Source organism: Rana temporaria, chromosome 2, assembly GCF_905171775.1.
Source record: "Rana temporaria chromosome 2, aRanTem1.1, whole genome shotgun sequence".
NCBI classification, from domain to species: domain Eukaryota; kingdom Metazoa; phylum Chordata; class Amphibia; order Anura; family Ranidae; genus Rana; species Rana temporaria.
In genome coordinates this window covers 391,821,973-391,847,661 of record NC_053490.1, presented here as the reverse complement: position 1 = coordinate 391,847,661, position 25,689 = coordinate 391,821,973, and the positions used below count along the sequence as shown (strand labels likewise).

Below are 25,689 nucleotides of genomic sequence, written 5' to 3'. Positions count from 1 at the left end.
AGTCTGGCCCCCCTAAGACCCCTTTCACACTGATGCAGTTTTCAGGTGTTTTAGCACTAGAAATAGCTCCTGTAAAGCGCCTGAAAACTGCCTCCCATTAATTTTATACTGGGGCGGTGCGCTTGCGGGACGCTAGGAAAAGCTCTGCAAGCAGCATCTTTGGGGCAGTTTGAGAGCGCTGTATTTTGTGCTCCCAAAATGCCCTGCCCATTTAAATGAATAGGCAGCACTTCAAAAGCGCCTGAAAAGAGCTTTGGGAGCGCCGCAACATGGCGCAACCCCTTCTTTGGGGCCGAAAATCGCAGATTAAACAGAGCTAAATCGCCACTAAAACTAGTGCCGTTTTAGCGCTAACGCGCCCATGGCCACGGCCCAAATGTGAAAGGGGTCTAAAGTCTGAAGGACAGTTAACTGGTCCTTCGTTTAGAAAGTTTAGAGACCCTTGGTCTATAGGAAGTAGGGCTGTTACTGATTACATTTTTTGTGTTCGATTAATAGATTTTTCTTTAATTGATTAATCGACTAATTTCGATTAATTATAACGCACATACAGATCCAACTACTTTTAGCTGATCTCCTTGCAGGCTGATTCCCAGTGCAGCTACTAACCACTGGAAAAATGGATAGCAGGATACAAAAAACACACAGGCAGTGCTCAATGGGAATAGCATTTAAACTTTTATAGTCTTCAAGTAGGTAACAAAATAAATATTGCACTGGAGATAAAATCGATGTAGCTACATAAACTGTAAAAATGGTGTGAGTAATACCAAACGGTAGCTAAAGCAGTCATAAAAACATGTAGCTAAGTATGATACTGGTATAAAAATGGGTACAACGATGCCACTGCTGAATCCAGATGAGGAGAGGTTAACATCAGTCCGTCGGCATGTAGACGTCCCGTGAAGGGAACTATCACAACTCCCAGTGGATGGTTGTAGAATCCCAGGTTGATAGAGGGAAGTGATAGAGGGAAGTGTAACAGCCCTTGCATGTGGCAGATAGTAAGATCCCGCCGGCATGCAGATATGAAGGCCCAGCAAAGGAGCCCTTCAGATGGACACGGCAAGCCCCGCCGGTGTCCGTGACGTCACCGGATCTCCGATGGAACTCCCTGAATGCCCGGAAGCCGGCGGAGAGGTGAGTACCAATCAAAAGAATTTTGATCGATCAAAAAAATTAAAGATTAATCGATGAATTAATAGTTAATTTCCACAGCCCTAATAGGAAGGAATCATATTAAAGTGGTTGTAAACCCTTTACAACCACTGTAGCCTACAGGTAACCCTAGATTAAGGCTTACCTGTAGGTGCTTGAAATATCTCCCAGACCTGCACGGTCTAGGGCAGTGATGGCGAACCTTGGCACCCCAGATGTTTTGGAACTACATTTCCCATGATGCTCCACTACACTGCAGAGTGCATGAGCATCATGGGAAATGTAGTTCCAAAACATCTGGAGTGCCAAGGTTCGCCATCACTGGTCTAGGGGATATTTGCAAATCACCGATTTGCGATGCATAGTAGCCCATTATGCTTTACCTTTACAGGGAAACAAAGAGGAAGTAACACCCATCAGGGTTTACTTCCTCTTTAATGAGATTCTACCCCCTTGGTTATGCAGCAGCACCCTATTTTAGACAAAGTAACACATTTTTACCAAGTACGTTGTCTAGAATATTGTTCTAATGTATCAAAAATTCAGCTAGGGCATATTGATGTTCAGTCATTTCCAGCACTATCCAAGCACAGATCAGTACTGAGCTCTTTGACTCCATGCCTAATATGTTGCACTCTGTGTCGGAGATAACTAAAAGGTTATTATTGTTACTGTGGATTACTCTGTAATTGCCATAGAAATTTTAAAGATAAAAGAAATTTGTAAAGTGTCTCAACCTGCTCTACATCACTATGATCTTGCCTTACTCATAGCAGGTTTACTTCAAGAGAAGACGGCATTTTTCAAGTTAGGACACTTTTGAACTTCCCTTTTTTTTTTTTTAAAGAAACAAAGTTCCCGTCTTGCATTGCCTTAAGACATTTCTGATGTGATGTTATTCAAAAGGGTTTTTAAAAATGCATTTATTTTATCTCTCATGCTATATATAGCTTCTTTAAAGGAATTGCACTGGCAAAAGATGAATCATTCTCACAAAACTGCTCATCATTTATACTGTTTTCAGTACTTTAAAGTGGATGTAAACCCCCTCTCATCCTTTCTCAACTACTGCCATAGTGCTGATATATAAGGATATAGATGCCTCCTGCATGTATCCTTACCTGTCAAATGTCTCCCCTCTGTCTGCTATGAGACCCGAAAAACTGCAGATTCTGTGGGTGGGTCTGTTGTCTGGAGCTCGGTGGGTGGAGTCGTGATGTCAGAAGACTCCCCCCCCCACCTCTACACTCCGGTTGCCAACATGCATTTTCTCTTGTGTATTCCTTACACTAAATTCTGCTATGATCCCTAACATCCAGTCAAAATCCAGAAAAGCAACCACATGACAGAAAAGGAGTGGGGTGGGAATTAAAAAATAATGCCTGTCTCCAGGCTAGTGCATGAGATATGTAAATAACCTGATGTTGCAACTGTGATCAGGTGACCTCAGACACACACACTGCAATTCTGCCCATCTCTCACTAGATACATCTAACCTAAATCAGATCACTTGTCTGTGTATATTCTGCTTTCTGTTCTGAGTTTTCACTGCAATATACATGCATTTCCTCGTCACACTGAACTGTGGATCACACCCTATGATGAGAAACATCCAGTCAAAACACAGTAAATGCAGCCAATCCTGGGAGAGCTGGAAGGGAGAGGAGGGGAGGGGAGAGGGATGTGAATTGTGAACTTTTTACACAAGATTTGCCTCTGTCTCAAGCTAGTGCATGAGATATGTAAATAACCTGTCACTCACAGCAAGGGGGCGGAACGGACCAAGGCTTTTCTCTGTAAGTCTGTTTTATTTCACTGAACAATAAAAGAGGATTGTTCAGAGCTGGATTAACTCTGTATGGCAAGACTGGGCACAGATGATAGGAATACCCTACATTGTGACATCAATTTTTTTTTTCGGGTTTACATCCACTTTAAAGCCTAAATTGAGTTATTAAAAATAAAATAAAAAATTCAGCACAAGGGGGAATTACTATCCGTGTGATGTCTCCCTTTTGCCTGTGGCTCCCTGTTTAGTAAAACATTTCCCCTCCGCTCCTTGCTTTCCATCCCTGGTGCTGTATTACCAAGAGTGTAACAAATTGTGCACCAACCCATAGTAAAACAAACCTGCATGTACAAATATAGGGACATTTTTTTATGTTATCATCATTGTCATATTTAAAAATTCCTTCTTTTTTTTTTCTTTTCTTTTTTTTCTGTCTTGTCAGGTGGTCTTCCAGCTCCAACGATTAACTGCAATGGAGGAAATTTAAATATATATGTATCAAAGTGTTGGCTGGAAGCAAATGGTTACAATACATCTGTTATCACTCTGCAAAACACCTCATGTTTGGCTACCAGGGAGATTGTGAATAACACTGCCCAGATGGTTTTTCACAACTCACTAGCAAAGAATGCTTGCAACAACACCGTTACTGTAAGTTTGAGCCGCACAATTTGGTGGTTTGTTATAGAAGATCATACATACAAGTGAAGCTTAAACTGACATATGAAACCTTAGTAAACTGTATTATTACAGTACATTCAGGCCTCCCGAAAGTAGGGTTGCCACAAGTCACCCGGACAGTTTGGGTTTTAAATCACGTGTCTGGATTTCAGTCCACCTGAAACCCAGACACATTATTCAGACAGGAATGTGACTCAGAACAGGGCTTGACAGGAGGGTGAGGGGGCATTATGTGTGCCACATTACTATTCTCTTTGGAGTGCTCTAAGGTGTCCCAGGTCTGTTACAAAACTATAGTGTATACTAAAACAAATAAATTGACTGTGCTCTTCTAAAGTGTTCGAGTTTGGCTTGAAGAAAAAGTGGCAACCCTGCCCGAAAATGACTGTTGCTTGGCTGCATCTGAGGCCTCGTACACACGACAGAGTTTCTCGGCAGAATTCACCGAGAAACTCTGTCAAACCCGGATTCTGCCGAGAAACTCTGTCGTCTGTACACTTTTGGCCCGATGGAGCCGCCGAGGAACTCGTCGAGAAAATAGAGAACATGTTCTCTATTTTCTCGTTGTTCTATGGGAGAAGGCGGCCCGCCGAGCTCCTCGGCGGCTTCATCCCTGAACTCGACGAGGAACTCGACGTGTTTGGCACGTCGAGTTCCTCAGCCGTGTGTACGGGGCCTGACATTTTCTTCAGAGTCACAGACCAAAAACAAGAGCAGCCTTTATAGTAATTAAAACCCTAATGAGTTAGAACCCCTGGCACCACCAGGTATATCTTGAAGAGACCCTGTCACCAGACCATTTACCTCAACATCAATCTTCCTATAAGATTTAGATGTGTATTTAAAGCGGAGGTCCACCCTAAAAAAAAAAAAAAAAAAAGCCAAAAAGGCTACAAACAATTTGAAAAAAAATGTATATATATTCTTAAAATTTACCAGAAGTGGCTGTTACTAGGCAGATCATCCTAATCTGCCACCTCCTTGTCCGCGGTGGTCTTCTTTCTTCTCCTCCTCGCGCTGCCTCCTGGCAAACGGGGAGCGGTGTCTTCTGGGACCTTGTGTGTGTCCCAGGAGACATCCGCCTATTCACATAGCGCCGCGCGACTCATGCATTCGTGTAGGAAACCGGGAAGTGAAGCCGCAATGCTTAACTTCCTGATTCCCTCACCGAGGATGGTGGCGGGGCAGCCGAGACCCGAGCGATTGCTCAGCTTTGGCTGCCGACATCGTGGGCACCCTGGACAGGTAAGTGTCCTTATTAAAAGTCAGCAGCTACAGTTTTTGTCCTTATTAACCACTTCCATACAGGGCATATTCACCCCCTTCCTGCCCAGACCTATTTTTAGTTTTCAGCGCTGTTGCACTTTGAATGACAATTGCTCGGTCATACAACACTGTACCCAAATGATATCTTTGGGTTTTTTTCCCCCCACAAATAGAGCTTTCGTTGGTGGTATTTGATCATCTCTGCGGTTTTTATTTTTTGCACTATAAACAAAAGAAGAGCGACAATTTTGAAAAAAAATATATTTTTTACTTTTTGATTTAATAAATATCACAATTTTTTTGGGGAATTTTTTTTTTTTTCCCTCGGTTTAGACCAATACATAATCTTCTACATATTTTTGATAAAAAAATCGCAATAAGCGTATATTGATTGGTTTGCGCAAAAGTTATAGTGTCTACAAAATAGGGGATAGATTTATGGCATTTTTTTTCTACTAGTATTGTGACCATGACATATCGGACACTTTTGACAAGTTTTTGGGACCATTCACATTTATACAGCGATTAGTGCTATAAAACTGCACTGATTACTGTGTAAATGTGACTGACAGGGAAGGGGTTAACACTAGGGGGCGCTGAAGGGGTTAATATGCTCCCTATTGAGTGATTCTAACTGTAGGGGGAGGGGGACTCACAAGGGGAGGAGACCGATCGGTGTTCCTCTGTACTGGGAACACACATTGGTCTCCTCACCTCTGACAGGAGGAAATTGCGGACGCCGAGCACAGGCAGCGGATCACGAGCGGTGCCGCGGGCACGCGCGCGCCCCCTAGATAGCCGGATAGAAAGGACGTCATATGACCCGGTAAGGAAGGGGTTAAAAGTCAGCAGCTACAGTGTTTGTAGCTGCTGACTTTTATTTTATTTATTTTTAACGCCGGACCTCCGCTTAAACATATTTTAGGCATGCTTACCTATAAAAGCCCCTCTTGTGTAGGCTTCCAGAGGCCCTTAGATGCTGCTTGCTGCTACCATGTTGGGTGTGATGTCATCAGCCCAAGCTAACTCAGAGCGGTCACTCAAGTGACATTCTCTAATATTCCCTTTTCACTCCCCCAGCATATAAAAGTTTTATGTGGGGAGAGGAGAAGGAGCTGGGTCATAACAGACAGTAATTTGACACTACCAGAAGAGGAGAAGGCTATGACCTGGGAGGACAGAGGGGGAACTGTGGCTCTGCTGGGGAATTGACTCTTCCTGGATAGTCAAATTTCACAGCAAATTCAAATGCACATGCTCTGCATAATTTCACCCAATCCCTTAACCCCCCCAAGAAATTTGCGTGAACACATATATAAACGCCTACAAACGTAAACAAATGCGACGGGGGCACCTACATGCGAAAACATCAATTCCGCTATACATGTTACATATCGCCGCACACACCACAGTGAGAACAATTTATATCCCATTATTCACGGTTAACTCTAAAGCGGATGACCTTTAGGCGCTTTTTAAAAGCGTCGCCCATGGAAACTTTAGGGTACAGCAGTCACTGCTTTACAAGGCAAAGCCTCATCTTTTATATTTTAGCAGAATAGGATAATATATTGCATTTGTGTGCCCTACAATTAACTTTATTACATTTTTTACCGAAATGCTGTTCTTGATAAACCATTGCGCTAATAATGTGTGACATAAAAAATTGCTTTCAGAAAACATTAAGGTCCGAATTCACGTAGAATCGCGTATCTTTGTGCAGGCGTAGCGTATCCTATTTACGTTATGCCTCCGCAACTTTTACAGGCAAGTGCTGTATTCTCAAACCAAAGTTGCGGCGGCGTAGCGTAAATAGGCCGGCGTAAGCCCGCCTAATTCAAATGTGGTAGATGTTTGGCGTGTGTTATTTAAATTTAATGCAAACGCAAGCGCCGTCCGTAAAAGTATCCCAGTGCGCATGCTCCAAATTAACCCGCAAGAAGCCAATGCTTTCGACGTGAATGTAAATGACGCCCAGCCCTATTGGCGAACGACTTACGCAAACAACGTAAAATGTTAAAAATTCGATGCGGGAACGACGTCCATACTTAACATTGGTACGCCGCATGTACGCCTCATATAGCAGGGGTAACTTTACGCCGGGAAAAGCCTAACGTAAACGGCGTATCTGTACAGCAAAATGCAACCTATATATCATATGCGAATAAGATGTACATTCACGGAGTGTTATATCCAGTTCAACTACGGAAAGAAATTATTATGAATGTTTCTTGCATTTTCTCTTTTAATACAAACATTCAGCTTCAGCGTACCTTTGTGAATTTGCGTATCTAGCTGATTTACATATTTCTATGCGTAAATCAGCGTACACGCCCCTAGCGGCCAGCGTAAATATGCAGTTAAGATCCGACGGCGTAAGAGACTTACGTTGGTCGGATCTAATACAAATCTATGCGTAACTGATTCTAAGAATCAGGCGCATAGATATGACGGCTCGGACTCAGAGTTACGACGGCGTATCTGGAGTTACGCCGGCGTAACTCGTACGAGAATCCGGGCCTAAGGGTCTTAAGTAATCTTCAGGCCTTAAATTTTTTTTTTAAACATGTTTGCAAAAAATGGTTGTGGTAGCAAGGGGGTTAATACAGTTTTCCTGCCTGTCTTTATTTTAGAAGTAGCAGGTGGTGGTAGGGTCCCTTTAATTACAGGAAGGTGCAAGGGCTCTGAAAAATCCAAGTTTGAAAATGTAACAAAGGATTTTGATGGATTACGGATTTCCAGCTAGCAAAAATACTGTACACCAACCCTAAAATAGCTTGCATACAATTATTATTATTTTTTTAACCACCTGCCGGCCGCCGCACGACTATGTACGTCGGCAGAATGGCATGGCTGCGCAAAGGGATGTACCTGTACATCCCCTTTAAATCACAGCATAGTGGGCGCCCGCCGCGTGCTCCGTGAGCATGCTCGCGGGTCCCGCGAATTCCATGTCCACCGTGTGCCCGCGATCATGTCATGGAGCGGCAGAACGGGGAGATGCTTATGTAAACAAAGCATTTCACTGTTCTGCCTAGTGACAGGACAGTGATCTACTGCTCCCTGTCATCGGGAGCAGTGATCTCTGTCATGTCACTTTTAGCTCATCCCCCCCCCCACAGTTAGAATCACTCCCTAGGACACACTTAACCCCTTCATCGCTCCCTAGTGTTTAACTCCTTCCCTGCCAGTGTCATTTACACAGTAATCAGTGCATTTTTATAGCACTGATCGCTGTATAAATGACAATGATTTCAAAATAGTGTCAAAAGTGTCCGATGTGTCCGCCATAATGTAGCAGTAACGATAAAAATCGCAGCTCGCCACCATTACTAATAAAAAAAAAAATAAAAAAAATGGCATAAATCTATCATAAATTTTTTAGATGCTATGGCCCAGATTCTCGTAGGAGTTACGCCGGCGTATCTCCAGATACGCCGTCGTAACTCTGAGTTTGAGGCGTCGTATCTATGCGCCTGATTCTTAGAATCAGTTACGCATAGATTTATCTTAGATCCGACCGGCGTAAGTCTCTTACGTCGTCGTATATAAGTTGCATATTTACGCTGGCCGCTAGGTGGCTCTTCCGTCGATTTACGCGTCGAATATGGTAATGAGCTAGATACGCCGATTCTCAAACGTACGTGCGGCCAGCGCATTTTTTTACGTTGTTTGCGTAAGGCTTTTTTTCGGCGTATAGTTACCCCTGCTCTATGAGGCGTAAGTTGTTACGTTGTTTGCGTAAGTCGTCCGTGAATGGGGCTGGACGTAAGTTACGGTCACGTCGACTAGGCATTGAGCGGGAGCAATTTAATTTGAAAATCGACGTGATACTGAGCATGCGCGCGCATGCGCCGTTCGTTAAAAACGTCAATCACGTCGGGTCACGATACATTAACATAAAACACGCCCACACTAGCCTAGTTTGAATTACGCGGGCTTACGCCGTATCAGATACACTACGCCGCCGTAACTTAGATCGGAATTTTTTTCTGAATACGGGACCTGCCGCTCTAAGTTACGGCGGCGTAGTGTATCTGAGATACGCTACGCCCGCCTAAAGATAGGCGTTTTTTAGAGAATCTGGGCCTATAACTTTTGCGAAAACCAATCAATATACGCTTATTGCTTTTTTTTTACCAAAAATATGTAGAAGAATACATATCGGCCTAAATGGAGAAAAAAATATGTTTTTTATATATTTTTTGGGGTTATTTATTATAGCAAAAAGTAAAAAATATTGTTTTTTTTTCTCATAATAGTCGCTCTTTTTGTTTATAGCACAAAAAATAAAAACTGCAGTGGTGATCAAATACCACCAAAATAAAGCTCTATTTGTGGGGAAAAAAGGACGTCAATTTTGTTTGGGTGCAACGTTGCACGACCGCGCAATTGACAGTTAAAGTGATGCAGTGTCGAATCACAAAAAGGGCTCTGGTCAGGAAGGGGGTAAATTCTTCTGGGGCTGAAGTGGTTAACAAGAGCTGTATTAAAAATTACTGTCACAAATGACTGCAATTTTTTTTTTAATTAATATTGGCTTTTTACATTTGTTTGAAGCTGTGTATTTTTTTACCTTGTTTAATAAACTGTGGTTTTCTCTTTACAGCAAAATGCAACCTATATATCATATGCGAATAAGATGTACATTCACGGAGTGTTATATCCAGTTCAACTACGGAAAGAAATTATTATGAATGTTTCTTGCATTTTCTCTTTTAATACAAACATTCAGCTTAATGTCACACTAAAGCCAATACTTGGGTAATTATCATATAATACACATTAACATGTGCTGACCATGCCAATTAGAAAATATCCAAATGGTACTGTGTTGGTAGGTTCTCATGCAAGCAGCCATTCCCGGGCACGCAGAACACCTACTAGTTCCAGGGCAGTGCATGTAAAGTGGCCCCTTTACATTACACAGCACCCTGCTCCTCTGGACCCCTTTACATTACACAGCACCCTGCTCCTCTGGACCCCTTTACATTACACAGCACCCTGCACCTCTGGACCCCTTTACATTACACAGCACCCTGCTCCTCTGGACCCCTTTACATTACACAGCACTCTGGACCCCTTTACATTACAGAGCACCCTGCTCCTCTGGACCCCTTTACATTACACAGCACCCTGCACCTCTGGACCCCTTTACATTACACAGCACCCTGCTCCTCTGGACCCCTTTACATTACACAGCACTCTGGACCCCTTTACATTACACAGCACCCTGCACCTCTGGGCCCCTTTACATTACACAGCACCCGACACCTTTGGGCCCCTTTACATTACATAGCAATGCACCTCTGGACCCCTTTACATTACACAGCCCCCCACAGTTTGTTACACAGACACCCCCCTAACAGTTCTGGACCCCCTACATGTTACACTGGGGGGGAGACGTGACATGCGGCCCGCGGGCCTGCATGAGGAATTAAAGTATACTGAATTAGTGGATCCAAGGATCCAATCCCAAAATCTGTGATATTGGCAGAATACGTAAATGCTTCATAAGTTTTGTATACACTTTACAAATCCATTCACACATGCACACATATTTACACATTGTGTAGTGAGCTCACGCCGTGTGTTTTTTTTTTTAAGGTCTTCTTCAATAAATGTCCCTGGAATAAATGCTAACCTTGCAGTAAACATGGCTGTTTATAAAGACAGTTCATTTACCACTTTGCTCGCGGATACTGACGCATTGTATGTGGATGATACTATCTATGTGTCAGTAATCATACCAAACCTCGATGCCAGTACATTTAAAGTCAAAGTAATGAGCATGTATGCCTTTCCTGGAGGAGCTGTCACCCCAGTCTATGATCTACTTACAAATGGGTAAGTACAAAAAAGCATAAAACAAATAATTCTGTGAGTTCTTTATCCACTTTTGATACTAAAGACATCGGGGCAGATCCACGTACAACGGCGCATATTTCTGCCGGGCGTAGCGTATCTAAGATACACTACGCCGCCGTAACTTACTTATTTTTTTTCCTCAAAGAATGCACGCCGTAAATTATGGCGGCGTAGTGTATCTTTGGCGGCGTAAGGGCCCCCCCTTTTCAAATCGATGTGATGGGGCGTGTTTTATGTAAATACGTCGTGACCCGACGTAAACAACGTTTTTTTTGAACGGCGCATGTGCCATCCGTGGGGGTATCCCAGTGCGCATGCTCGAAATTAAACCGGAACAAGCCAATGCTTACGACGATGACGTCATTCTACGCAAATCCCTATTCGCTAACGACTTACGCAAACGACGTAAAAAATTCAAATTTCGACGCTTGAACGATGGCCATACTATTGAGTACGCCTCATAAGAGCAGCTGTAACTATATGCCGGAAAAACCCGAACGCAAACGACGTAAAAAAATGCGCCGGCCGGACGTACGTTCGTGGATCGCCGTATCTAGCTAATTTGCATACTCGACGCGGAATTTGACGGAAATGCCACCTAGCGGCTGCCGGAAAAATGCACCTAAGATCCGACGGCGTACTAAGACGTACTCCTGTCGGATCGATCCCTCATTCGTCGTATCTTGTTTTGTGGATACAAAACAAAGATACGACGCGGGAACTTTGAAATTACGCGGCGTATCAATAGACAGGGCCGGCGCTACCACTAGGCGGATTAGGCGACCGCCTAGAGCGCACTGCAGCCGAGGGCGCCCCGCCGCTAGTTTTGATATTCCTGCACAGCACTGTCCTCCACACAGAGCTTCAAGCAGCACCTAGGTAGACGAGACCCCCGTGCGGCTCGAGTTCTCTGCTCTGAGCCTGACATCAGTGTCGCATGTAATCGATGGATAGGTTCCCCCCCCCAGGGCGCTCCTCGCTGTGTGTGTACGTCCTGTCACTGTGTGTGTGACCGTGCCCAGCATGCCATGTATGCTCCGCTCTAGGATGATTTCAGAATGAGCCCAGGCAGCAGCAGCCCCTCCCTTCTCCTCTCTCTGTCCTCACTGACTGTGTGTACAGCAGCACAGCGCCCCCGCCCCCCCCCTCTCTCTCCTGGCCGTGTCAGTGTGGACTGGAGCTGCAGACATGGAGGATGCCTCGCGATGCATCATGGGATTACTGTGGCACCTGGCGGCAGCTCCCCGGGCTTGGGGGACAGGTGGAGCCTGGAAGAGGCACCATGCCACCGACACAGAGGCAGCAGGCAGGTACACAGCAGAGGCGATATCATGTGAGTGAGGAACAGGCAGCCACCACACAGGGTTCACCATTCAAGTTGGTGTGGTGACTTACTAAAACTTTTGTACATTGTGTATGTGATGACAATAATTTTTTTTAAAATGTATGTGTATATTAAAATATCTACCCCCCCCCCCCCCCCCCCCCCCAGAGATTGATTTACATTGATTGGCACTGATGTAGCAACATTGATGAGCGCAGGTGAGGCTGTATTTGATAGGCGCGGGTGAGACTGTATTTTATGGGCACTGGTGAGACTGTATTTTATGGGCACTGGTGAGACTGTATTTGATGGGTGTGGGTGAGGCTGTATTTGGGCACAGGTGAGATGGAATTTGGGCGCTGGTGAGGCTATATTTGATGGGCACAGGTAAGACGGTATTTGATGGGCGATGGTGAGATGGCATTTGATGGGCACCGCTGAGACTGTATTTGATGGTCACAGGTGAGACTGTATATGATGGGTGCTGGTGAGATGGCATTTGGTGGGCATATGTGAAATGCAATTTGATGGGCGCGGGAGAGGCTGTATTTGATGGGCGCAGGTGAGGCTGTATTTGATGGGCGCAGGTGAGGCTGTATTTGATGGGCACGGGTGAGACTATTTGATGGGCACGGGTGAGACTATTTGATGGGCACAGGTGAGATGGCATTTGATGGGCATAGGTGAGATGGAATTTGATGGGCATAGGTGAGATGGAATTTGATGGGCGTAGGTGAGATGGAATTTGGGCGCTGGTGAGGCTATATTTGATGGGCACAGGTAAGACTGTATTTGATGGGCGATGGTGAGATGGCATTTGATGGGCACCGCTTAGACTGTATTTAATGGGCACAGGTGAGACTGTATATGATGGGTGCTGGTGAGATGGCATAGGTGAAATGCAATTTGATGGGCGTGGGTGAGGCTGTATTTGATGGGCATAGGTGAGACCAGGGTTTGACAAATTTGCTTGAAATCTAGGAGCCAGCTAAAAAAGTTAGGAGCCAGAAAACGCGCCCCGTCCCGCCAAGCTCGCACGCAGAAGTGAGCGCATACGTGAGTAGCGCCCGCATATGTGAACGGTGTTCAAACCATACATGTGAGGTATCACCGCGATCGTTAGAGCGAGAGCAATAATTCTAGCACTAGACCTTCTCTGTAACTCAAAACATGCAACCTTTAGAATTTGTTTAAACGTCGCCTATGGACTTGCGGACGCAATTTTGAAGCGTGACATGTTGGGTATCAATTTACTCGATGTAACATTATCTTTCACAATATAAAAAAAATTGGGATGTACATGGGCAGGGCAAAGGGGGTGGAGTCTAGGGTGGAGCCAAGGGGGGCGGCAAAATTTGATTTTGCCTAGGGTGTCAAAAATCCTTGCACCAGCCCTGTCAATAGATACGCCGGCGTAATTCGTTTGTGGATCTGCCCCTTACTGACTTCAATATATACGTAATAAGCAATGCAGTCCAACTGTTCAGAGAAAAGTATTTTGGGTAAAACTATGAACTGTACCCAGAGCAGCAAAGTAAAGAATTTAAAGCTGATCTAAAACCTACAGTATATCTAAAAGCTCATATAAACTTTAACCAGTCTCAGGCCTCGTACACACAATAGGTTAAACAGAGGACAACGGTCTGATGGACCGTTTTCATCGGTCAAAACCGATCGTGTGTGGGCCCCATAGATTATTTAACCATCGGTTCAAAAAAAGTCAACTTGCTTTAAATTTAACCGATGGATTCCTAACCGATGGGAAAAAAAACGATCGTTAGTACGCACAACCATCGGTTAAAAATCCACGCATGCTCAGAATCAAGTCGATGCATGCTTGGAAGCATTGAACTTTGTTTTTTTCAGCACGTCGTTGTGTTTAACGTCACTGCGTTCTGACACAATCGTTTTTTTAACCGATGGTGTGTATGTGCGATGGACCATCAATCAGCTTCATCGGTTAACCGATGAAAACGGTCCATCGGTCCGTTCTCATCGGATGGACTGATCATGTGTACGCGGCATCACTGTGATGGTGGTCACCTCCCCTGGTGTTTACATCACCAGCACATTAATGCCGCGTACACACAATCGGACATTCCGACAACAAAACCGTGCAATTTTTTCAGACGGATTGTTCGCTCAAACCTGTCTTGCATACACACGGTCACACAAATGTTGTCGAAAATTCCAAACGTCAAGCACGCGGTCATGTACAACACTACGACAAACCGAGAAAATGAATTTCAATGATTCCGAGCATGCGTCAAATTAATTCCGAGCATGCGTAGGAATTTTGTGCGTTGGAATTGCATACAGCTGATCGGAATTTCCGACAAGAACTTTTGTTGTCGGAAAAATTGAGAACCAGCTCTTAAACATTTGTTGTCGGAAATTCCGTCAGTAAATGTCCGATGGAGCATACACACGGTTGGAATATCCGACCAAAAGCTCACATCCAACATTTGTTGTCAGAAATTCTGACCGTGTATATGCGGCCTAACTCTCCATAGACTTGTAGCACACCCCACGTAGGAGCTGCTGAGTTAGGATTCCCCACTGCTACACAGCCAGGCACAAAGCATTTTCTTCATGCATTCCATCACAGAAAACAGTCCTTGACTTGTTTTTGTTATTTTATTTAGGGGTTGATAACTTGGGTGGGGTAGGGAATTTATGTGATGTCCAACTTGAAAAATGTCCAGAACTTTGAACAAAGGGGACAACTCCTTCCATATTTACACACAGTCCTCTTTTTTTCTTCCTCCTGCATAAACTTAGTTCACATGTATAGTTCCTGCTGATCACTCCAGGGGAACTAACAGTCTATGGTGTTAATTCAGCAACTACCCATTACAGGCTTGGAACATCCTGTCCCTTTGTGGATAAAGTAGCACAATGTGGAGTAAACAGCATATCCTTCTGCCTCCTTGTAGACTCTGAGCCCAGTTCTGCTGCTGCAGAAAATACCAGCCCACCTGACTGCTTGCTTCCCTAGTCCTTCCACACTTCTCCTCCCTGACTGGCACACATCCATGGAGATTCCCCAGGGCAAGAATGAAGACTTGAGCACAACGCTGTCTTCGGAGAGCACTGCTACAGATGACAGTCTCTCCCGTTTTGTTGTCCCTTCACTGGGCCGATATTGCTCACTGTCTCTGCTTGCTCTTTCCCACTGCCTCTTCCAGCATGAATCCCTCCAGTTGCCTCCTATAGTGGGATCCATCCAGGCCAGCCTCCCGAGCTCCAGCCCAAGGTAAAACCCCTCCCGACAGGGGTCCTTCAAGGGACACCGACTGCCTCTCCTCAGCACTAGGCATGTGCATTTCATTTTGTTCCGAATCGAAATTCGGACAAATTTTTCATTATTCGGACATTCGGATGCATACGAATTCCCGAATTGTAATATTAACAAATTAACCAAATCCGAACGAACGTTTTCGAATCGAAAACCCGCGTACGAAATTCGATCGAATTCGAAAACAAATTCTATTCGACTCGAATTCGAAAACAAATTCTATTCGACTGGAATTCAAAAACAAATTCTATTCGACTCGAATTCGAAAACAAATTCTATTCGAATCGAATTCAAAAACAATTCGATTTGAAAACAAATTCGAATTAAAATTGAAAGCAAATTTGAATCAAAATCTAAAAAATATAAATCAATTTCTAAAAAAGTATACAATAAAATAGAATATAAAATAATAAAACAATAGAATGAAAATCAAAGAATAGTAAAGAACAGAATGGAATTTAATAGAATGTAATCAAATATAATAGAATATGACCTGGCTTCTTCTATCTATCTATCTTCCATTTTCTGAAATTCGAAATTCATATAGAATTAACTCAAATTCGAATAGAAAAATATAAGAAGAGTAGAATAATAAAATATATATATATATATATAAATATATTTTTTCTGCTCTATTCTAATATTTTTCTATTCGAATTTGAGTTCATTCTATATGAATTTCGAATTTCAGAAGATGGTTATATATATAAATGTAATTTTATATATATATATATATATATATATATATATATATATATATATATATATATATATATATATATATAACCATTTTCTGAAATTCGAAATTCATATAGAATGAACTCAAATTCGAATAGAAAAATATTAGAATAGAGTAGAAAAAAAAAAAAAAATATATATATATATATATATATATATATATATATATATATATATATATATATATATATATATATATATATATATATATTATTATTCTACTCTTCTAATATTTTTCTATTCGAATTTGAGTTCATTCTATTTGAATTTCGAATTTCAGAAAATGGAAGATAGATAGAAGATAGATAGAAGAAGCCAGGTCATATTCTATTGTATTTGATTACATTCTATTAAATTCCATTCTGTTCTTTACTATTCTTTGATTTTCATTCTATTGTTTTATTATTTTATATTCTATTTTAATGTATTCTTTTTTAGAAATCGATTTATATTTTTTAGATTTTGATTCAAATTTGCTTTCAATTTACATTCAAATTTGTTTTCGAATCGAATTGTTTTCTAATTCGATTAGAATAGAATTTGTTTTCGAATTCGATTGAAATATTATCGAATCCGGTCGAAAACGAACGAATTCCGAAAAACGAATTTAACACATGTAACGAATCTAACTTAACGAAATTAATTAAATAACGAATTAAAACGAAACAAAACGAAACAAAATTTTCCCTTTTGCACATGCCTACTCAGCACTCCACCGTCCACCTTTTCACCTGCTGGTATGGCCCATGTCTATTTATGGGCTTTTCTCAGTCCCCCTGCCAGTCCAGTTCTGGGGATTGGCTGAGGTCCCATAAATTATCATGACAGCTCCTCCTCACCTCTGCCCTCCAGTTCTAGAACATTCTCCAATATTCCACCTACCAGGGGGTGGCACCAGAAAGTTGCCAAGATGAGTCATCCAGCCCTGGCCTCTATAACCCTGACCCAGATTTAGTAACTCAGGTTTTAATACTAGAGCCAGTCAAATGCTTTTACCTACACTACTTTTTTAGTAGCACACGCTAGAGGATGCTACAGACTTAAATAGGAAATTATAGGAGTATTATTCATGATCTTTGCACTAATGCTGAGACATTCACAATGCAATTTTTTCTTCTAAATAGACCCCTAAATACCAGAGACTGACTAAGGCCCCTTTCTCATCCGCTTGCTCAGCGGGGATCGCTCCGTTGATCCCCGCTGAGCAGGCAGATGACAGGGCGGTCCCCGCACACTGTGCAAGGACCGCCCTGTCAGATCTCCGCTCTCCCCTAATGGGGGATCGGATGTACACAGACCGTCTGTCCGCGTTCACCAGATCCGCAGGCGGGTGGAATAGGATTTTCCTCCATCTGCAGCATCGGACTATAGCGGGGACCGATGAGATGGGGTGTTAGCGGATGTTGATTTTCAGTAAAGTATAGACCTCTCCCCCAACCCGTGTCGCTGAATTTTGCATGTGTTCATTAAAAAAATGGTCCACTGGACATGGAATGTTGATTTTCCGGGGTAGCTCCTCTCTTTTCGCTAACTGGTTTCCCACAAAAGTGATGCGTGATGTCATTTCACAACAGTGCTCATTTTTGGCAGATCGTCAGGTACTTGCAGGGTCTTCAAAAGGATAAAACATGGGGAAATGTACATGTATTTTGGAGATGTACAGAACAGTCACAGTGTTCTATCCAAGACAGTACTCAAGGAATAAGCAGGCTTCATATATTATCTCATAAGCATAACTGTACATATATTTCCTTCCAAGGCCCTATACAGGCATACCCCACTTTTAAGTACACAATGGGGTTTTTCTACTATCGTTGGAAAGTGAAAAATCAGGCTCACTTCTGCATAGAAACCAATGAGCTTCCAGGTTTTATTACCAGGCTTAAAGCGGAGCTCCACCTTATTTTCGACATTTGTTCAATCATACTGCTGACTATAATATGGCTTAAAATGGATGTTTATAAGTTTTCAATATGTACAGTACCTTATATTTGATCTTGTTTCCTGTCTGCACAAGCTGCGGGTATTCTGCGGGTATAGCGTCACTTCCCGTACCCGCAGTGTGCCCTGGGAGCTTCTGTCATAGCTCCCAGTATTAATTGAAGAGCATTACTATTAAACATCGCGTGATTACGGAAACCAGAAGTGACGCGCGATGTAAACAAAGAAAGGAGTGAGGGCGTTTCATAATACTCAATTACAGCTCCTCGCCGTTACGAGTGCGCATGTGTGGGATTGAGCGGTGAATGCTGGGACATCAGCATTTACCGCAATACGGAAGTGGCTGCTTGTGGGCTTCTAATGCCCACAAGCAAAATGGAAACAGCGCTACGAGCACAATATAAGTTTACATTGCAGACAGAATCGGACTGCAGAGGAGTTTGGACACCAGGTTTGTGAGTACATTACATATATTAAGCATTTAACTACCAGAAAAAACAAACAAACGTGATGGACGTGGGAGATCCGCTTTAATTGAACAAGTTGGGGTTAGAAACTCATTGGTTTCTATGCAGAAGTGAGCCCGATTTTGCACTTCCCAGCGATAGTAAATAAACCCCATTGTGTACTTAAAAGTGGGGTATGCCTGTAATATTATAATGTATTCCTTACCAACATTTGTGTCACTTCAAGAGATTTATTTTTCCATGCATGCTACCATTTTTTTTTTTTTTAAACCTAGTAGTATCAATGAATATATTATTTAAATCTGTACTGAAGATATTTATATTAATATTTATGTAGGAATTCAGGTCATCATTTATGTGTGTTACATTTTGTCTTACTATATGATTTTCCAATATTGTTTTCTAGAATACTTTTAAAACACCCACTACAGTAATTAAAAATTGACTGATTTTTGTATCCAGGTGCCCAGCAAGCGGCGTACTTGCTAACCAAATGACTGTTCTAGCCAATGGAGTCAGCAATGAAGCACGGTTCGCAATGCAAGTGTTCCTGCTAACTGGCTTTAACAGCGTCATGCTCTCCGCTAATGTCTCTCTCTGCTCATCTAACTGTGCCTTGGTAAGGTTTACCATACCTGTATTTATCTATCTAAAAGAGAAATCCAGATTTTGTGTGCTAGATTTGAAAGGAACAACCGCCGACACTAAAAGCTAAATCAAAAAACAGAAGCACACTGACCTAGTCCAATATAGTATACACTGATAAAATATGCCCCATTGATGATGTGATCAACAAAAATCAATTGAATGTTCAAAACAAATCCAAAATTATTGAAGTCAATGTAAGGAGAAAAAAAAGGCCTCACCATTGCTGTAAGTTGGAGGCAAATAAGCCCTATATCATTGATGCCAGTGGGATAAAATAAGCCCCATATCATTGGGGTCAATGGGGAAAAACATGCCCCATCCAACGGCGGATCCAGGGGGGGCAACAGGGCAATTGCCCCCCCGAGACAATCATGTCACATTGGCTTTAAAAAAAAAAAAAAAAAAAAAAATTATAATTTTTTTGTTCACTCTCTGTCATCACCAGGGCCGATCTGGCGCAGCCAGTGGCATCTTAAGAGCATTATAGGCCCCCGGGCAATACAGTGCACTGGGGCCCTGTCTACACAATCGTGCACGAGAATTTACTGACAAAAATCATGAAATTTACTGGCAGAACCACATTTTTTTTACTGGCACTGCAAAAAAAGTACCTAAAATTACAGTTTTACAAATTTCTTCATTGACATGAAGGTTAGGTTACTATAACCCAGCCTTCTCGGAGTTTCCTCTTACATCAGAGTCTGCAGGATTCCCCCTTACAGTGAAAGGGAACTCTTATGTAAAGGGGAACGCTGCAGATCATTATGTAAGGGGGAACTCTGATGTGGAGGGGGACTCTGGTGACCAGAGACTACCTTATATCAGAGTTCACTGTTTTCTCTTTACATCAGAGTTCCCACTTACATCAGGGTCCTTGCACTGTAAGGGGTAATCCTGCAGACTCTGATGTAAAGGAAAACACCAGGAACTCTGATGTGTGGGGCACTCTGGTGACCAGAGATCACCTTCCGTAGAGTAAATACACTAAGGTAAGGGGGGGGTCACTAATATTTTTGTATTCACTCCCCCCTTACATCAGAAACCACCCGCCCCTTAGACTGGCCTGGCGGCGCTATCACTGACCTCCTCTCAGGTGCAACATGCACGGCTCAGTCAGATGGCTCCAGCATGGCTGCTCTGGTTTTATCCTACTGTCTCCTCATGTCTGACTTCTCCCGTGACCCCCATCCCGGAGGCGCTCCCACTCTTGACTCCTCTTCAGACTCTTACTCAGAGACTGTAGACACGATACAGTTCTACAGTTCTGACCCGCCGCTCTCCACCATTTTTTACTGGGGTTGCTGGGCAGCCGATGGGGGGGCCCCCAGGCAAGTGGGGCCCCCGGGCAACTGCCCAGCATGCCCAATGGAAAAGACAGCCCTGGGCGCAGCCCGGTAGGCTGCCTGTCCTGAGGCTGCTTTGAGCTGTAGCTGACTGCAGCGCTCCCCCTCTCTCCAGCGTGTATGACACCGGGCATCTCTCGCTGTGTGTGAGAGCTGGGTCTGTGTTCGGCTGTGCTGCCTGTGCTAGACCTGCTCATGTGATAGTAGATGGAAATGGAACACTGATTGAATCAGTGTTTTGTCTATCACACAAGCCCGTCTAGGGGGGGACCTTGCTAGCGCACACTGCCCTGCCGAACACAGACCTACAGCTCCTGTTTGTTCCATGGCACACGTCGGGAGAGGAGATACCCGCTGTGTGTGATCGAGGCTTCATTCATATACAAAAGTGGGGCTGCATTAATATACAAAGTGGGGCTGCATTAATATACAAAGTGGGGCTGCATTCATATACAAAGTGGGGCTGCATTCATATACAAAAGTGGGACTGCATTCATAGACAAAAGTGGGACTGCATTCATAGACAAAAGTGGGACTGCATTCATAGACAAAAGTGGGACTGCATTCATAGACAAAAGTGGGACTGCATTCATAGACAAAAGTGGGGCTGCATTAATATACAACAGTGGGGCTGCATTAATATACAAAAGTGGGGCTGCATTCATATACAAAAGTGGGACTGCATTCATAGACAAAAGTGGGACTGCATTCATATACAAAAGTGGGACTGCATTCATATAAAAAAGTGGGACTGCATTTATATACAAAAGTGGGGCTGCATTTATATACAAAAGTAGGACTGAATTTATATACAAAAGTGGGACTGCATTTATATACAAAAGTGGGACTGCATTTATATACAAAAGTGGGGCTGCGTTCATATGTACAGTGAGTCTGCAATAATGGGCACTGATGAGGCTGCAATGATCTCTTGTACCATGTCTTCAGTCTCTGACCATCTCTTGTACCATGTCTCCAGTCTCTGACCATCTCTTGTACCATGTCTCCAGTCTCTGATCATCCCTTGTACCATGTCTGCAGTCTCTGACCATCTATTGTACCATGTCTGCAGTCTCTGACAATCCCTTGTACCATGTCTGCAGTCTCTGACCATCTCTTGTACCATGTCTACAGTCTCTGACCATCTCTTGTACCATGTCTGCAGTCTCTGACCATCCCTTGTACCACGTCTGCAGTCTCTGACCATCTCATGTACCATGTCTGCAGTCCCTGACAATCGTCTACAAACTATGGGATAGGTTTATGGCATTTATATTTAAATATTTTTTACTAGTAATGGCGGCGATCATTGATTTTTTAGTGGTACTGCAACATTGCAGCAAACACACCGGACACCTAATTGATTTCTGTAAGCAACACCTTATTTTCTGGCAGTGCCCCTCCTGAGACTAGACTCTGGATCCGCCCTTGGCCCCATCACTGGTGCCAGCAGGATAAAACAAAACCTAATTACTAATTACCCATTCACAATCACATGGGTAATCACATTATTGTGAACGTTTGATAGTAATATTACCAATCAAAGGGAACACATACATTCTGATGATGATGAAGATTACAAATGATTACAAATAAACCTGGATAAAGCTAAAATAATACATTTATTTGTGTATGAGTGTGTGTCTCATATCCTTGTATGGGGTGCAGATCTCATATCCTAGTATTCAGATCTATATGTACAACACAGCAGTAAAACAGTTATTTGAAACCTTTGGAACTCTACTCTCACGTGCCACCTGCTGGATTGAAGTGGTAGCTATGAAACATTTAGTGTTATTTACATATATAAAACATACACATATCATCCTAATCTAGAGCATAAGAAATAAAAAAAATAGTTAAAAACACTGTTAGGTAGATTCACACACATTGGCCTAACTTTATGGCGGCCTAGCCTAGCCTTTTTAGGCTACACCGCCGTAAATTAGTTAGGCTAGTAGTGATTCACAATCTACTTACCTGCTAATCTACAGGGGTTGAATATAAAACGAGCGGGCGTTAATTCAAATGACTTGGAGGGGGGGCGTGTTGTATGGAAATGAGGCTTGACCTCACGTTTTTTGACGTTTTTGACACTGCGCATGCGCCGGGCGACTACATTTCCCAGTGCGCATTGCGGCTAAGTAGGCCGTACGGGCCTATTGATTTCGACGCGGACGTAAACGACGTAACTCCCGATTCGCGGACGACTTACGCAAACGACGCAAACATTTCAAACCTCGCGGCGGGAACGGCGGCCATACTTTAACATTGTTATTCCACCTCATAGGTGGAATAACTTTAGGCCGCCTAAGACCTTACGGAAACGACGTAATGCGACGGTGTAGGCCTGGCGTACGTTCGTGAATCGGCGTATCCCCTCATTTATATAATCTACGTCGGCCGCAATGGAAGCGCCATCTAGCAGCCATCTGAAACATTGCAAGCTAAGATAGAACGGCGCAAGCCGGCCTATCTTAGCTTTGTTTAAGTGTATCTCTGTTTGAGAATACACTTAAACAAACGCCGGCGTAGATTCAGAGTTAGGTCGGCTTATCTACTGATAAGCCGGCCTAACTCTTTGTGAATCTACCTATGTATATTCTTTTTAAGGTCGTATATTAGGGGGAAAAAACATTCGAAATGCTAGTCATCTGAAAGGCTAAAATATATTTGCTGGTTGGAAATGGCCTATCATTGGTACCTTATTTTTATGTACTCAGCTAATTATATACCCGTTTTGTCATTACAGGGCTGCAGTGCACAAAGCAGATCAGCTGACATTCAGGGCAGTCCAGTTACTGTCAGTGTTTCTTTGGATTCAAGTACGTAGTCTTACATCCCCAATTTTGTAAAACCAATTCCAACTTATACTGCACTTCAATCTACGTTAGATTCAGTTACTTGTTTTTAAGATGGTAAAAAAAAAAGTTAGAAAAAGTGTTCCTTATGCCTCGTACACACGGTCGGACTTTTGACCATGCAAAAGTCCGCCGTGAGTCAGTCGGAAGTCCGACGGTAAGATAGAGAACAGGTTCTCTATTTAAGGTCCGTCGGACTTCCAACAAAAAAAGTCCGATGGAGGCTACACACGGCCAGACTTTCCGAGAAAAAAAGCCTGTCTGACTGTCTCGGAAAGTCCAGCCGTGTGTACGAGGCATTACAGTGCACAATTATGACTGATCATTTTATAATTTTGCAATCAAGAATGTGAAATAATATACATTGTGGGGCAGATCCACGTACCTCTGCGCCTCGCACAGCGTATCTAAGATACACTACGCCGCAATAACTTATTTATTTTATTTCGAATCCTCAAAGAATTTGCTCCGTAAGTTACGGCGGCATAGTGTATCTCTGGCGGCGTAAGGGCGCGGAATTCAAATGGATGTAATGGGGTCATGTTTTATGTAAATACGTCGTGACCCGACGTAAACAACGTTTTTTTGAACGGCGCATGCGCCGTTCGTGGGGGTATCTTAGTGCGCATGCTCGAAATTAAACTGGAACCAACCACTGCTTACGACGGTGACGTCATTCTACGCAAATTCCTATTCACGAACAACTTACGCAAACAACGTAAAAAATTCAAAATTGGACGCGGGAACGACGGCCATACTTAACATTGAGTACGCCTCATAATAGCAGCTTTAACTATACGCCGGAAAAAGCCGAACGCAAACGACGTAAAAACAATGTGCCGGCCGGACGTAGGTTCGTGGATCGCCGTAACTAGCTAATTTGCATACTCGACGCGGAATTCGACGGAAACGCCACCTAGCGGCCGCCGAAAAATTTCAGCTTAGATCCGATGGCGTACTAAGACTTACGCCTGTCGGATCTAGCCGAGATGCCGTCGTATCTTGTTTTGAGTATAAAAAACAAAGATATGACGCGCAAAATTTGAAATTACGCGGCGTATCAGGAGATACGCCGGTGTAATACCTTTGTGGATCTGCCCCTATGCATTCCTTCTCTTTCAGTTGCTTCTAAGGGGCATCCACATGAAAGCTGCTTATTTGTTGATCGCATAGTTAATTCGGAGTGGAGTTGGGAGTTGGGAAGTTCCACCTATTGGATTATAAATAAAGGAACTGTAGGTTGAAGGATGTTTACTTACAGTAACCATAGGAAGAGCTGTTTGGATTCTAACTACAGTAGATTACACAAAAACAAATAAAATTAGTAATGTTTCTACGTTCAGCACCATAGCATAATTGACTGAAAACAGTGCCTTGGAAAAGTATTCATACCCCTTGAGATTTTTCACATTTTCTCATTATACCACCAAAAACATAAAATGTATTTTATTGGGATTTTATGTGATAAACCAACACAAAGTGGCACATAATTGTCAAGTGGAAGGAAAACGATCAATTATTTTCATATTTTTTTTAACAAATAAATATCTGAAAAGTGTGGCGTGCATTAAGGGCCATCTTTAATATTGTTTGGACCCTGGGCAAACATTTTCTTTGGGCCCCCCTGCATGCAATTTCACTCTCCACCTGATTTGAGGCATACAATAAATAGCAGCTAAACTCAAAATCAGTTTAGTGTAGCAGATGAGGCAGCAATTGTGATTGGTTGCTAGAGGTTACAGCATACCATTATACCACTCACCGATTAGTTGCTAGAGGTTACAGCACTTGATTTCTGCTTGCTGATTGGTTGCTAGAGGTTACCACACATCATCACCACTTACCTATTGGTTTCTGGGGCTATGCGGGGGTGTGAACAGTGGCAGTGGTGGTGGTGAGCGGGGGTGGAATAGTATTAATGGCAGTGCTGGGGGGTTTGGGATAAATGGCAATGCTGAGGGGGAGGGAGGTGTGATCATTGGCATTGGTGGAGGGTTAATGAGATCAGTGGCAGTGTTTGGGGGGATGGGATCAGTGGCAGTGCTTGGAGGAATCAGTTGCAGTTCTTGAAGTGGATGTGATCAGTGGCAGTGCTGGGGGGTTTGGAATAAATGGCAATGCTGAGGGGGAGGGAGGTGTGATCATTGGCATTGCTGGAGGGTTAATGAGATCAGTGGCAGTGTTTTGGGGGATGGGATCAGTGGCAGTGCTTGGAGGAATCAGTTGCAGTTCTTGAAGTGGATGTGATCAGTGGCAGTGCTGGGGGGTTTGGAATAAATGGCAATGCTGAGGGGGAGGGAGGTGTGA

The 25,689-nt window shown here is 43.2% G+C and overlaps 1 protein-coding gene across 1 annotated transcript in view; it reads left to right on the top strand.

The window, feature by feature from the left end:
* The window catches only part of LOC120927384 (CUB and zona pellucida-like domain-containing protein 1), a 53,231-nt gene that overhangs the window by 19,486 nt on the left and 8,056 nt on the right, over window positions 1-25,689 (top strand). Inside the window, exons 4-9 of the mRNA XM_040338023.1 lie at window positions 3,390-3,598; window positions 7,031-7,150; window positions 9,624-9,658; window positions 10,502-10,741; window positions 18,993-19,149; window positions 23,274-23,346. Coding sequence (XP_040193957.1) covers window positions 3,390-3,598; window positions 7,031-7,150; window positions 9,624-9,658; window positions 10,502-10,741; window positions 18,993-19,149; window positions 23,274-23,346 — 834 coding nt within the window. The remainder of the gene's footprint in view (window positions 1-3,389; window positions 3,599-7,030; window positions 7,151-9,623; window positions 9,659-10,501; window positions 10,742-18,992; window positions 19,150-23,273; window positions 23,347-25,689) is intronic.